The sequence below is a fragment of the Rhynchophorus ferrugineus genome, unplaced genomic scaffold (assembly GCF_030347505.1).
Source record: "Rhynchophorus ferrugineus isolate W39M unplaced genomic scaffold, kcgeb_rfMv2 rfM4, whole genome shotgun sequence".
Classification (NCBI taxonomy): domain Eukaryota; kingdom Metazoa; phylum Arthropoda; class Insecta; order Coleoptera; family Curculionidae; genus Rhynchophorus; species Rhynchophorus ferrugineus.
Genome location: NW_027472583.1, coordinates 6928015 through 6943511, shown reverse-complemented (window position 1 = coordinate 6943511; position 15497 = coordinate 6928015). Strand labels below are relative to the sequence as shown.

General features: G+C 33.7%; 1 protein-coding gene across 1 annotated transcript in view; it reads left to right on the top strand.

Moving 5' to 3' along the window:
* The window catches only part of side (motor axon guidance molcule sidestep), a 278234-nt gene that overhangs the window by 96939 nt on the left and 165798 nt on the right, over positions 1-15497 (top strand). Inside the window, exon 7 of the mRNA XM_076404051.1 lies at positions 3176-3320. Within this exon, the coding sequence (XP_076260166.1) occupies positions 3176-3320 (145 nt within the window). The remainder of the gene's footprint in view (positions 1-3175; positions 3321-15497) is intronic.

Sequence of the window (15497 nt, the reverse complement as noted above, 5' to 3'; positions counted from 1 at the left end):
AAAACTGACCTAAAAAATTATCAGTTTATGAAGTAATAAACGTAAATAACCAACTAATAAGAACTAATCAAAAATATTTGTTAAGACGAACCAACCCACAACTCGGAAAATTATTTCATCCAATTAAGAAAAAAATATACAGCCTCAGCTTTCGTAACTAAACAAACCATAAATAAAAAAACTTCGCCATTTATCACAGATAATATAAGAAAAAAAAACTATTCCTTTTATTGTGTTTAATAAGTTGAGCGAGAAAATGAACGAAAGGCAACAGCGCTAATCACCTTTCGTAACTTTTGCTCACGTATATATGGACGCGTCGAAATTCCAAATCCAATAAGCGATTAGAACCATCCAGAAACTAAAACCGAGCAAGACAGAACCTGACTCACGCTCAGAATGCCGCTGTTCTTTATTGGTTTTATCACCTAATTACGGGGTCGGGGAGGAGGTAACGATCGCACGCACACACACGCGCTGCCGTTACGGTATTAATGGATGAGGGGTGGGGGCAGAGGGGTTAGACGAATTAACCCTAGTTGTGCCCTTTTGGAGACAGAGGCGTAGAGATGTGACGATAAGTGAAAACTAAAGATCAGAAGAAAGTGTATGCTGCTCTAATAAGAATGCATTGACGTATTATTTGGATTTTCTTACTAATTTATATAATAATGAACGTACGTATTGTATAATGATGGTCGACTGGGTAGCGGAGTGGTCAAGGCAACTGGACGGTCCTCATATTAATGTGATAGCCGCGGGTCCATTTTCCACGGAGTATGGATGTACTGTGTGTTTGTGAGCGTCATCGTAAATGTTTCTAGGTTGTTGGCTGTCGCGTAAAATCCGTCGCTAAGTCACGTCGGTAGGCTTAACCGGTAGTTCCAATTCAAACGAACCGAAGTTGGTAAAAGGGAATTTAAATATTACAAAAAATAATAAGGAAAGTGCTTCGCTATCGGTAATCTATTTAAATCTTTCACAATTTATAGGCTATGAGTTTAAGTTTTACAAATGTATATGTTACGTTCTGGCGTATCTTAAGTATGTTTTGGTGATTCCTTAAGTACTCGTTGAAATTACTATTGCAGAACTTTTCACTGATATTAGATATTAGAATTAGAATCTTAAAACCATTAATGTTAAAAGAATATACAAAATTTAAGTAAAATCACAACAACATTGAAAAAATAAAACTGTTTATTACATTGTTACTAGTCCTTTCCACCTAGCCTACAATTGGTCTATACTATAGCATAAATCTAGATATTAAATGTACCTCTTTACACTACACTACACAAGATAACATTATTTGATTCTATTGAGTATGTAACCTGTTCTGGTGTTATGCAAGAGTTGTTACTATTTCGATACTGACATGAGAATGAAGACTATCCTCATGTCTCCCTGCGATTCTCTTTGTTTTCTGAGTAACAGTTGGTATCTGAAGGTCTTGGTATAAATAAACAGTCCTACACTATACGTGTGTTCCAATTAATTCATTTTACTATATTTTAATTTCTGTTCTTTCCTTTTCATTTTTGCATGTTCCTTCCAGCGAAGCTCTGCGTCAAAATTCATTTCAAGAAGTTTAGGTGGCGCAAGTGTTTTGGTCATTTTGTCTTCTAAAAAGGTATTTTTAAAGAAAAATTGTTCCTTGAGTTTCTGAGCTGGATTTTCAAACTTGGATCGCTTGCATCGTATTCGCATTTTGACTCATAGGTATCGATCAAATACATCAATTACTATCTATTATATAATGAATTTAACTTCGCTGTGTATGATTTTAAATATAAAACGCGTATGTCCAACGACGTAATTTGTGATACATCCATGGGACAATTCTTAAGGTATATACCAGTTATAATAACATTTCAATAGTTTTGTTATAATATTTGACTTATCCTATAAAAATAAAATATAGAAATGTCATGTCTCATAGAAAAAAGAAGAATATAACCAAAATCAATAGAAAATAGGAGTCAGCTCCGTAGCTTGGCTAGTTGATTGTTTTAGCATTTTTTTGTTCTATATTATTTATTCAAGCTTGTTCTTGAATAACCGTTTTATGTTTATATAGTTCAATAATAAGTGATAGCCGATATTGCTATAGAATGCTAAACTATATCGATGGTACAACATCTGAATAAACTAAAATATATGAATAATATATTCCTGTCCATAATGTTTATCTATTACGTTTTATAATTTGCTAAAATTGCACTTGTGGTTTTTGAGTCATGTAATTAGAATTTTCAAGTATTTACTGATTTATAGATCATCTTTATTGACATAATTTCTAACTGCATGATTGCCATTTCTTATCACACAGACCGTTATATCAATTATCTTCAGTGTCTAGTTAAATAGAATAAAAGTATGCATACTATATTAAAATATACAGGATATACTCAATATATGATTAATATTCTAGAGGCATTAGTTTGTGGCCTTATATTTTTCGTTTAGAATTATTTATTATTGTTCTTCTAGGGTTTGTGTAAAAATCGATATAGTGCCGTATATATATAGATCTTCCAGTTGGCCTGAAAGTTTACAATTATAGTCTCAGTTTATTATTTGCACAACTTGTATGAAGCTTACAACCAATTTTGAGTATGTATCCTAAAATAATTACTTTTCACTTTCTTACATTGGTTTAACGGCTTATTTATTCCTCCATGATGAAACAACTGAGGTCAATACTTTATTAATCTGTATATGAAAATAAATTTGATGTAAATTTTCATTATTTTACTGCAATTACCTAATATATCATATTAGCTATATAATTTTGCTTTCGCCATTTCTCTGAAGATTAATACACCAGCCCTACTAAAATTATGTAAATATTATACATGTAATATACCTGAGGAATCAGGAACTTATTCTCGAATGAAATTGACTGTAGTAAGCGCCAATTGAAGAAAGCTTTAGTTGTCTGTTTAGATATGAACATCTCATAAAATATGATGAAAAAGATGAGATGATAAAGTTGATTTAAATAAGAAGTGAACAGTAAACATTAATTACCAAACCATTTTCAGGTTTTGGAAATTTATAGGCAGATAATTTGGATGCCAAAGCAAAAATCGGTGGATCACTATTCTCTGTTTTAAGAAGATCTATATATACTGTTATACTACTTTACGTTAATTTATTAATATTGTTTTAGGAAGAAGAAACCAGCTCATTTACAGGCAGTATCTTAACATTGAGCGTATCAGCGGATGACGACGGAAAGGTTTTGATTTGCCGAGCGAATAATCCCCGGTTTCCTGGAGGATCGGCACAGGACAGCAGAAAAATTAACGTTGCATGTAAGTAGGAGAATTATTCGCTTATTTAACTCGATACGCATCTAAATAAAAACGGCAAACGGCAGTACAGTTTTCCTCCCGACCGATGACGAGTGTGATGAAAACTTCGTATATATCGAAGGAGCCGACCAAGAATAATAAACATCTATGGCCCTAGGGATGAACAATGAAGATGAACCAAATTAAATTGTCTGCTCTCGGAAGAACACAATTATAGGTTCGCTTAAGTTTCTTTTTCCGTATTTTTTTGTTTTGTTGATGGGCGAATTGAATCGAGTTAGCGGAGATCGAACTTCGTACATGTTCTGGATACACACCCGCCTCCCGCTTCACCTCCTCCTCCTCCTTCATCACCCGCCGCCATAGCCAACCCTAAAACCAAAACTTAATGTGATTACACACCATCGCCGAGTTAAGAAGATACGGCCAGACGATTCTCGAATACTAACCGGGCAATTTGCGATGCTCCGTTTCCACAACCGTGACCAGATTATCCCGAAATTCCGGGCAGATCCCGCGGGAACTCGCGCGCGCTCTCCTCCTCGGTTTTCTCGCTCCGGTTCGCGGCCCCGCTTGCATCTATTTCGCTCTTAGCGGTGTTGTGTGACAGGAGGGGGGGGGCGGTTGTCGGTGAAGATGCGGGGAGAATGGCGGCGGTAGCGGAACGGGCCGTTGCCGAAATCGAGGGGAGGCAATTGACGCCCCCTCCAAATCGTTTTAATAGAAAGACGACAGTCTTTTGAGCGTTTGTAAATTTCCGGTAAATGAGGCTGCTGAGAAAGAGATGGTAGAGGGCGGGGAGTTTACGTACAGTAGGCAAATGCATACTAATGAAAACTGTGCGTAGTTTATATCACGCATTATATGAATATTTTATTCTCATTATATACCTTCACCCGCATATATTACTTTTGAACTGAGGTACGATATCATTTAGTAAAATTTTACATCTTTTCAGACAGTCATTGTTTTTTCATTACTATTAGAACCAAAACGGCCGGCTTGGTTGGCGCAACAGTAAAGGCGACAAGACGGTCCACCTACTCTTGCGATAGTCGCGGGTTCGAATCCTGCTTGGGAATGGTCGTAAATGTGTGCTTGTGATTGTTTAATATTTGTGATTGTCCTAGGTGTCAGATTTTACACTCTTGTAAAATCTGACAAGGATAAAGAACCAAAACAGCATTTGTTTTACTTTCCACTATTTTTTTTCCACAGATTTTACCTGTACTGGATCTATTGGGCATTAACCTGAGTTTTGAACTATAGTTTTCGTTGTTAATCTACTGGCTAGATTTATTGGAGTGAATCGTCGACGATCGACGTATGGGTAAATGTGGGGTAAATGTCAATCTTTTTGAAATTAGCGATCAATACACAGAAGACAAACATTTAATAATTCTATACTTTATTGTTGGATTGTATAGTTATTAAGGAAGAAAATAATCAGGATAAATTAATATTTTTTGTTATATTTCTTTACTTATGAATAAAATTAAAAAATCCTGCATACGTGGGGTAGATGCCGCTATGATATTTTGTCTCGTGTGATAATTATACTGAGGAAAAATTATGAGTATTCTGAGTTTCTTAATTTTAATCGATAATTTGTTTGATTTGTTTGTTCGATTTGTTTGATCTCCTGTGTTTTGCGAAGAAGATGCCGTTAATTAAAATGGAAAAATAAAAAAATAGTCAAAATAATCAAAATTTTTATAAACATGTATTTGACGAAACAATATTTGTATATTTCTGATGACATAATCATATCTGGTACTTACTTAATTTAGATACTCTTTTATTAACCAAAATTATTACAAATTGTTAGTCAGCTACCTATTTGTTATTATTTATTTTACGCATTGTATTACAGTTATCGTTACATAATAATATTTTTGAGATGGTATTTTATAATAATTTATTCTTAATTTTAGGGAATGTTTTAGTGTCTCGTTAGTACTAATTTCAAACACTTATTGTCTTAAAAATAATCACATCCCTTCCCAGCTATTTCTTTCATGTTCCTTTTTCTTTTTTCGGTTTTTTTTCTGGTTATTTCTTATTTTTAAAAGAGATTTTTTTTTCTGTGCGCAGTTTTAAACGTTGATTGGTAAAAAGAGTGACCGCATATTGTACGGGGTTCATGCAGCCATTTTTTGCACATGATGCATTGAATCCAATCTACCTTAGATTTTATTTTCTCAAAACCGTCCAAATATTCAGCACATTCGTCTACCCCATCCTGGTTTGAGTTTGATTCATTTGAAAGAATTTGATGTCTTTGATTGAGAACCTGACTCATTTGTTTGGTCTCCTGTGTTTTACGAAGAAGATGCCGTTACTCTTTCGATTGTTCTTCACATTCTTCAACCTGATTTGTTTTTACTTTTCTCAATCTTCTAGCCCTCTGTTCCCTTTTCTTGTTCATGGTAATGATAGGTTCGTTTACCATCAAACATTGAGGAACATTGTGTATCATTACGTATCTCTTGGGTAATTTATGTGTGGCAGCCATGGGAGTTAAAGATATCTTCATATTTGGAATGTGTGGTCCATTGAGTCTTAGTTTTTTATCAACGAATTTTATGAGACTAATACGACAATGGTGCTGGTTCGGGGACTGTTTCTCCTACTACAGAAATAGACTTATCCGAGGATATATTTAGACCACTCTCCTCAGCCCAATCTGGTTGGTCGTTTAAGCAGTGCTCTAATGATACCTCACTGTGTTTATAGTCTAGTGACACATGATATGTATGTAGTACTATGTCAGCAGCGAATAGTCTGCACTTTATTGTTTGAGAGATACTTGTGCTAACAGTGTTTATATCTGTTAAGAAAAATCTGGCGCATATGCACGATCACTGATGTACACTGCTGAGTTACTTATGTGATTGAGAGCGGTCTACCCACTCTGACTTCAAAAAGTTTGTTTAGTCGATCCTCTGACACTCAGAGTGTTTGTACTGTGGCTCTGGTGGAGGTTCTGATAAAAGAATAGAGATAGAAACTTAAAATTGACGACAGACCTAGCCGCGCCATCTGCCTGTTCATTTCTAAATATCAAAACTTGAGAGAAGATCCACACTAGTGCCTCAAGCAATCCAGAGAACTCTAGGAGGCTAAAAGGACGAACTATTTTCCATTTGATAGAACAGACACACATTTTAGAGCCTGGGTTATGGCATAAAACTCAGAGGTTCGAACAGCCCTGTGTAGAGAGCATGAAAGTACAAAGTTGCCCATTACAGTCAAGACATAACCAACTCCTGCACACGGCGTAGAGTTATAAGTATAAATGTGCTTGTGCTCCGGATAGAGGGAGAGTATCTAACAAATGTTATTATTGTGAAAGTGGGAGGATTCTCCTTCTTGAAATATAGACAAAGGGAAGTATCTATTCTGTTACGTGCTATTAATTGAAATGCTTTCCATTTTATTTTGTTCATTTGCGGAGCATATCAAAATCAAACTTTTATGGAATTTATATATTATAAAAAGTATTTTAAAGGATGACATTACATAAATATTATTGTTTTCTGTTCTGATCGATATCCGCAACTAATAATGTGAGTCCGTCGAGTCGAAAAAACAACAGATAGACAAACAAAACGCGACGAAATATAGATTTTACGGGTATTCAAAGTCGACTGGACACGGCGAGCTGATTTTTATTTCGGCTATCGGGAAACAAAATCGCATTTTCATTGCAACCGAAAACATTTTCAGTTATAGAAAAAAAGAGTCCTGGATCCGAAAGCAATTTAAAAATATTATGGCCGCGTTTTTGCAACCCTCCACTTTGTGGCCGGTGCAAAACGGTGTATACGGAATTTAATTTCAGAATATTTATAAACATTGTTTTTTCCCGAGGAAATTTTAATCAATTTACTGGATATAAATAAAATTATATTAATTGGTTTTGTATTGGGTTTTTCATCATGAAGGCAACATATGTTAGATATTTAAAATTTTTTCGTTCGAAATTATAGAGTTTGTAAAATACGAAAATGCAATTTTAGCATTAGCATTACTTGATGCTGAATCAAAATTATTGTATAAAATATATTGTATAAATATATTGTATGTTTGCATCTGTTAAATTTTAAAACGTGCAATGTTTAAAATGTTTTATTTTCTGGTTTGCTCTATCCCAATACCAGTAGATTATCTTGGTTCACAGCCAATTCAATCCATCCTACGGTACCCTTACATCCTGAACTGTGACGCTTTTACCAGAAATTCAGAAAATATGGATGTTATCTAGAGCATGATGGTTCTGGGCACTTCACCTGTTGACGTTTTTTGCCTTAACTCCACTTAACTATGTCAAGAAATGCTTCGAGTAACTACCGAAAGTTTGTCGTCATCGCTATGCTTTCTTATTTCATTAATAAGTAAGTTGTTTCCAGTTATAAACTACGCCAAATTTTTTGTAAAATAAATACCATTATTTTGATCCAAAATAATGTTATTTTAACGGAAAGAAGTTATTGAAATTGGGCTGGCTACTTATTGAACCGAAAACATAAACAACACTAATAGTTTAATCTTGTCCTAATGCTAATCAGTCATCGAATCGCATCACCATTACTCCAGGCTGATACCTTAGATCATAGTAATTATATAATGATAAAAATTAATTCAGAATTTATATATTTTTATAGCAACCTTTTCCCTAATCTCAAGGAAAATTAGTTGTAGTGATGTGCTTGTTGCAGTATGCTGTGAATGTTATTGTCATTACACTTTAGTCTCTTGAAAGTGTAGAAGTAACAGTAGAAGCCTAGATACAATTAATTTTTTTAAGACCAACAAATGCGTATCTTGTTTGAAAGTTAGCAAATTCATGTCTCGTTAAAAAACAAATTAACCACCTGTTATGATTTATGGTGTTCGGTTCATGTGGAATATTCTAAATTCTAGAAACAGTCTTAAATTTTCCTATGATGGTCTATTTTTTTATTATTACTTATTCCAAAAGCCAACCAATAATTATAGTTTTTTATCGCTTTTTTTTTAAGTTTTGAATTACACCATAAAGGGAAAATGAAAAGAAAACGTGTTGGTCTAATGGACTAAGACAGTGTTAAAAGCAAAGTAGAAATAGACATTACATTTATTACACAAATATTTATGGTATTCGATAATTTTGCACGGTTACCTAATATGTTTTGCGAAAATATAAGGAAAGAGAGCTAAATAAACTAATTAACTAATTGGTATAATTTTATTAACAGCTACCAAAAATATAAGGAAAATTATATTTCTTCCAAAATTAAAAATGTACTACAAATAAAATAAACGTATAGAATCCAACAAAATAGTAGCAAAGCAAATATTCTACACTTAATGTTCTTTTAATTATTCATTGGACCACAAGAATGTTCTTATAGGCGATCACTCAACAGCGACAGGTTTGGATAGGAGAATTTGTTTATTAAAGCTTCAATATCAGAGCTCCTACCCTGAAAGTCAAATCCATAGCTATTCCGAAACGTCGGCTAGTTTACGTTATTACGTTGAAGTAAAAGAGATTAGTTTTTTATCTAATATAAGTTCATTAACACTTATTAAAACCTTTTCTATTTCCCAGCTCCTCTTTGTGCATATTGGCTTGTGGGTAGAATTTGGAACGTCTTTTGAATGAGTCCAACAGTAGGATCCATCTTTTTCGGGATCCGTCATGGTCGTGACATCGCCTTTGCCTCTGAGAGTCACAAAAATTTTGAAAATATATATTAAAAAGAATTTCCATCTTTGGAAAGTAATTTTACCTACTGTTTCATGAATCCCAACGCTGTGTAGAGCGGATGTATAAGAACATTATGCGAAGGTACCAATGTTCCTTAGGAGGTTCTAGTTTTACCATCCCATAAAGTTAAGAATTTTTATTTTACGTTTTCGTTTATGAAAACCATTTCCAAATCCTTGTATTATTCTTTGAGGTATACAGAATGAACAAGAACGGTAGTATGAAGCAGCCATTAGGAAGATTATTTAAGGCTTCTTTTGATCAATTTATGGAACAACGCTACTGTAAATTCACGCCATTACCTTTACGTATCATTTACATATTCAGTATACCAAAATACATGGATATTAAAAGGAAATAATTAAATAGCTTTTTTGTTGCAGAACTGTGTAATTTAAAAATAAGGCAAAAATAATTTATCTTTTCTTTTTTTTTATATTTTTCATCAGTACTATAAGGTGGAGCAAAAGTCCCTCTATCATTGACGTAATTTCCGCTGAGTGGCAATAATGGAGCGATTCATATCAATAAATATTGTCACTATTTTTGCTATTTCTTATGCCGTATATTTATCCGTAATTAAATATAGACATCTATAGAATACAATGGTTGAAGCGAAACTGAACTAAGAAAGATTCTATACAACCCTGTTATTTAAGACGATAAAAAGGGGTTTTGTAAAATAAGCTAAGATTTTGTATTTAGAACACCTCTCTCTCTCCCACTATCACTGAGTTGTCTAGGTTTTAACTGAACTGAAACTGAAACTAAATTAACCTCCTCATAAGGAATAACTAATTAATATGTTAGTATGTAATAAAATGTTAAATTCGGTGACAATTTAATATTTTTTAATTATATCGAAACATTTACAAAACATTGTCGGAAGCCGAAAAAAATGACCCCCCCCCCCCCCGCCTTCCTGTACGATTATTACCTTTTCTTCTCCCGTCGCCGGGACATAAAAGGAAACATCCAATAAAGATAACCCATAATAACAAGACAAAACGCCACAGAACGTCCTTTATAACAAAAACCCGACAGCAGCATTCCCGAAATTTTATTAAATTCAAACTGCTACATTAAAAAAACATATTTTTCTTTACTGCTTTTGCTTATTGTCCTCCTTGTTTTTATTGTCTCCCCGAAAAGACGTCCCGCCGTCCCCGGGGGAGCGATGGGAGGAGGGTGGGGCCCGGTCCTCCCAATACCGGCGTAAGAACTGTGGTTAATAGACGGTGAACGAAATAAGTGTTTTCGGGAAATAACACGACAAAAGAGGAACGCGGGCGGCGTGAAGGGACGTCCCCGAAGTCTTGAAGTAATTATAAAAGGACGCTGTCAGATTCGGGAATATTCAAGGTTCTTTTTTTTCGGAGCGTTCTTAAACGTTTTTAACGAACACATAACCTTAAATTGTATAAACGTACTTAAATTCCGAAATATCGCGCGGGGATATAACTTTTTCGATTCCGGTGGTTTGTTGAGCTCTGCCAGAAGGTCGGACATATTCCAATTAAATTTTCATATGCCTCGCATAAGATGGCGGTGAAAAAAAAACCTTTTTATTTGTAATAGAACAATTTTAATTTGATAAAAGTTTGTCCGGTTTTTTATTGGAAAGTTTTTCACCATACGACAAGGGAACGTTTCTACATAGACAAGGGAGTGAAAAAATTGACTGGAAAGTTGGGAGTTGTCTTTGTCTTGAGGTAGGAAAGTGTGTACTTAGTTACTTTTTGATTAGAATCATTTTTATTTGGTGCTAAGTTAATTAGCTTTCTGAATAAATTAGTATATGTACTAAAATATCGCAAACCTTCTTTGAATATAGTTCTAGATATTAATAATGTTTGAACTCTGTTGATTAGCTAATTAAAAATGCGACTTTCCATAAGATATGTAACCAAGTGAACAGATACTAAACTATTTCAATATACAATGAACTCATTCTCAAACGTCACAAGTCCAAATTCCTGGTCCGTTTGATTTTGATAAAGTAATGATATCAAATTAATTAAAAAAAGTTGAAGTCTACGAAAAACATTTTTTTTTCCTTTTAAGAATTTGAAAATTTGTTGACAAATATATCGTCATCAAATTATCTAATATATATTATCCCAAAAATTATCCGGTTTTATTGTCACAGAATATAGTAAATTGTAGCTAAACGTAGAGTTTCAGAATTCTGAATGACAAATCTTTGTGATTTTATAGTTGTACTGATATTCATCAAATTCAATACATTATTACAAATAAAATACCATATGTATGTTTTAAAAAAGTTATATGTGACCTAATCAGCCTTGGACAGCCTTTAAAATACTAAGATGTTACATTTCAAGCTGTTTTGATAGCAGGTTAGTTTTCCATATAACTAATAGTTACCCAATTATTTACAAGCTTCAATAGAATAAATGGGAAATACGCAAAAATTTTATGAAGTTTAGTGGACCTCTTTGGCGTAAAATTGTTATAAAGTTCGAAAAATATTTTTATAAAGGTATCCAAGGCATATTCACTTAATGATATTTTTTGTGTGTATCAGGTTGAATTGCTGAAAACACTTTAGACTTTGATTGCGCAAGATTAGAATATACAGAAGAATCTCAGTGAGTATCTTTATTACAAACGTGACTTAAAACATACTTTTTTGATTCGTATGACCCCAATAATTGAGCGGATTTCCTTGCAGTTAAATTGTTGTTAGTGGATTAAAAGTTATGACCAATATGTTTTTCTCTCGGTGATTTTATCGCCTTCAATCCTACCGCTTCCTTTTACTACAATATTTTCCTTGACAGTAAGTCGTGTTAAGTTGGTATTGTATAGTTTTTAATAGGAAATAGATTTACTAAAAAGTCTATACAAATTATTTGACAAACAAAAATTTTAGTGGTTAATTACTGAAGATTTTGGGTTTCGATAACAATAATTTCTAAATGTTATTGCTGTACATCGACTGTATTATTTTGTTTCAAGAACAGCTCAACATCGTCTTGTTTGAGAAGTGATCCACAAAATGAAACAGTCAAGTAAATTTTCACTGCTATCTGTTAACTCACTTGAAACCCAAGTGTGGACCTTCTTTTGATATTCAGTCTTACGTAAATACTTCAAAACTCTTTTATGATCGATGCCTAATTTAGTAAACCTGCTTTGAGAAGTTATTTCTTATAATATATACTTTTCAACGACTCGGCAATGAGAGCTTATCTTTAACGTCTGCATTTCCGGAATGAAAATGAGTAAACCATTTCATTCCCTTAAAAACTTGGACGTTATAAGCATAAACCTCATAAAATTTTCGATATCCTTTTTTCGTACTTCTTCATTTTGTAAAAATTACCTTCTGGAATCTTCATCATTGAATTGCAACAACTTTAGGCTGAATTTTGACTGTCTAACGCGCCCGCGGTGATTTTATTGATTAAATATTACTTTAAATATGTCACTTTAACTAAAATAATATGTCCAATTTTACTTTTTACCTTATTCAATTCTGTCAAAAAATGGGCAAAATTTCCAAAAAATTTAAAAATTATATCGTTTATTTCTAAGCAGCGGTACTTTGGCGAAAAAAATTTGTTTGGCTTTTTTTATCATATTACGACGAAATAATGTATATAAAAGACTTACACCAATGTTCAAACAAATCGGTTCAGTAAAATTTGATATATCACGTCAAAGGCCTCGAAAATAGTAGTTTGTAGAATGTAGAATGTAGTTGTCGAAAATAGTAGACAAAGACGCGTATAAAATGTTGATGTCACCTCATTAAAAGAGCTACAACGTGGGGCAAAAGTACCGCTACTATTTTGATTGCCTATAAATTTGATAAAAGTAAAAACAAGTAAATTTGATTTTCATAGAAGGTTTATTTGGTCTTTACGCTTTTTTCTCGTTATGATTGAAAATTTAGACCGGCTAAACATCTGATGCTGAAGGCTTTGGACTTATTCCCATAAACTTTTGATTTCAAAAAGCCCCATAAGAAAAATTCTGGTGCTGTTAAATCTGGGGATCTGGCTCGCTATGCTAGGTTAGTCTTCGTAGAAAAACGTCATTCAATAATTGAAATGATGAACGAGCTGTGTGTGATGTAGCACCATTTTGCTGAAACCACATGCCCTCTAGACCTTGATCTTCCATTTCAGACACAAATCAATTTCGAATAATACCTTGGTCCGTTCAGCAGTAACAGTAACTACAATACTTTGGTCATTTTCAATAAAAATAGGGACCAATGAGGTTTCCAGCATGAACACCACAACATACAGTTGTTTTAGTGGATGAAATCATGTTTCATGAATTAATTGAGGATTCTGCGTTCTCCAAAACTGTTCTGTTTATTGACGTGGCCACTGAGAAGAAAGTGGCTTCATCTCTCATCATCAATTTCGACGAAAAATTTTAATTTCACCAGACCGCCTTCAGACAATATTTCTGCTCGCTCTTGTGGCGTATATTTATCCATATCAAAATTTGGACGTCTACACAACACAATGGTTAGAGCGAAACTGAGATAAACTCATATAACGAATATGGCGCGCAATGAAAATTTTAGCGGGACTTTTGCCCCACTCTATATATCATCCAAAAAAATTAACATTTTAAAAATCCTTTTAAGAGCGTGTTATTCAGGGGTAAACTTTTATCTAAGATTATAAGATTTTTCAAATTTCTAGGCTAAAATATCCCCTTAAACCAATTTTTAAGCTAATCCCGTAATGACATACGAATTTGGTATACCTATATATAATGATATATAATGGTTTTAGATATAAAAATGTTAACTTAGATTAAAAATGTTAAAATGAACAAAGCTTTTATTGTTAATCTGAATATTGAAATGTAACAGTGGTAAAACATCAATAGATGTCGAAATAGATTTTTTCCATTCGCTTCACATCGGGAACGTTGTTGAATATTCAGCAGATAATTCGAAATTTATTGAATGTGGGAAAATGCACACGCTGCCTTTGTGGGGCGCGGCCCTAAAAAGGGAATTATCGTCGCTACTATTACAGTTTTAATAGCAGAAAGACGGTCCTTTGTGCTTTTATAAATTTCCAGAAAATGGTTCCTCGTTCTCTTCTGGAAAACTGAAAGAGCGGACGGGAATTCGTTTTGCAACGTGGGAACGTGGCGGAAAAGCGACGGGCGCAGAGAGAGAAAATGAGAGACAGCGAGAGGAAGAGAGAGAGAACGAGTGTCCCGAGGTGCACGACGAGAAGTAATTACGCCGTAAAATTAGACGTTTTCACTTTTATTTGATGTGTGCTTGTGTGAGTGTGGGCATGTGTATGTGTGTGCGTGCGTAGAGAGAGTTCTGGGCTCGGGAAGCAGTGGAATGAGTTTAGATCAAAAGTGCGGGTTCCTTCAATTAATTATTAACACCACTGACATATTAGAGCGTATATAAACAATGGGGTTTTCCAAATTACTCCTAATAATTTATAATTAGATTAGATTTATTCCTACATCGTGTCCTTGATTAATAGCTGTTCAAAGATATTTAGGGGTGTTTCATTGTTAGCTTATTCATTGTCGCCATGATCCCAAGTCAAAACAAGAATATGAAAACGCTAGAGTCAGTTTTTTTTTGATACGGGAGGTGATTGATTGGTCTGAGATGGTTTATAGCCTCTCCATGTAAAATATATGACACGAAAGGCTATAAACTACAACAAATCTGATATAATAAATTGTTAAATAATAAATAGACGATTAAGTACATTAAAAATGAGACTATTTAAAAAAATACACAAGGAAGGAATTAGCAAATTGACAGTGTAATCCAATCCAATCCAATTTTGACATCCTATTAAGCTTGCTTTATACATATCTATATTCTGGAGAGGTAACAGGCGAAAAGGTGCCCGTCTCGATGCACCAAAAGTTGTTTATAGGTATCGCACCTTATCACAGCTCTGGAGAAATTTTATAACTAAAACCACATCACAGTAAAGTTAGAAGTAAACATCAGTGATTTAAAGCAGTGGCATGGATGTTAAGCCCAGTGTCTATCGTAGAACCAGTACTTTGTAATTTTCAAAAGCCGTAGCAAATTAGGATAAAAATAAATAGCTTATTAGTGTAAATTGTGGAGATTTATTATTAAAGGATTACAAAAAAAGAAAAAATAGTATTAAAGAATGATCTTTGAATATTGCCCGACCTAATGTACATTCTCGTTTATATTCTTTGGTTCCTATTGCTTTGTGTTTTCTTGCATTACATGTGACCGATATTATGCTTTACTTCCATGTATACAGAAATGAAAATATTATGTGCTTTTTTAATAACATTTACGCGGTTATATTTATGACAATATTAATACTTGTTTACGACATCATGTAAAACTAATCGCACATCAACGTAGAATGTAATTTAGCAATGTTAACCGATCTTTTCCGCTT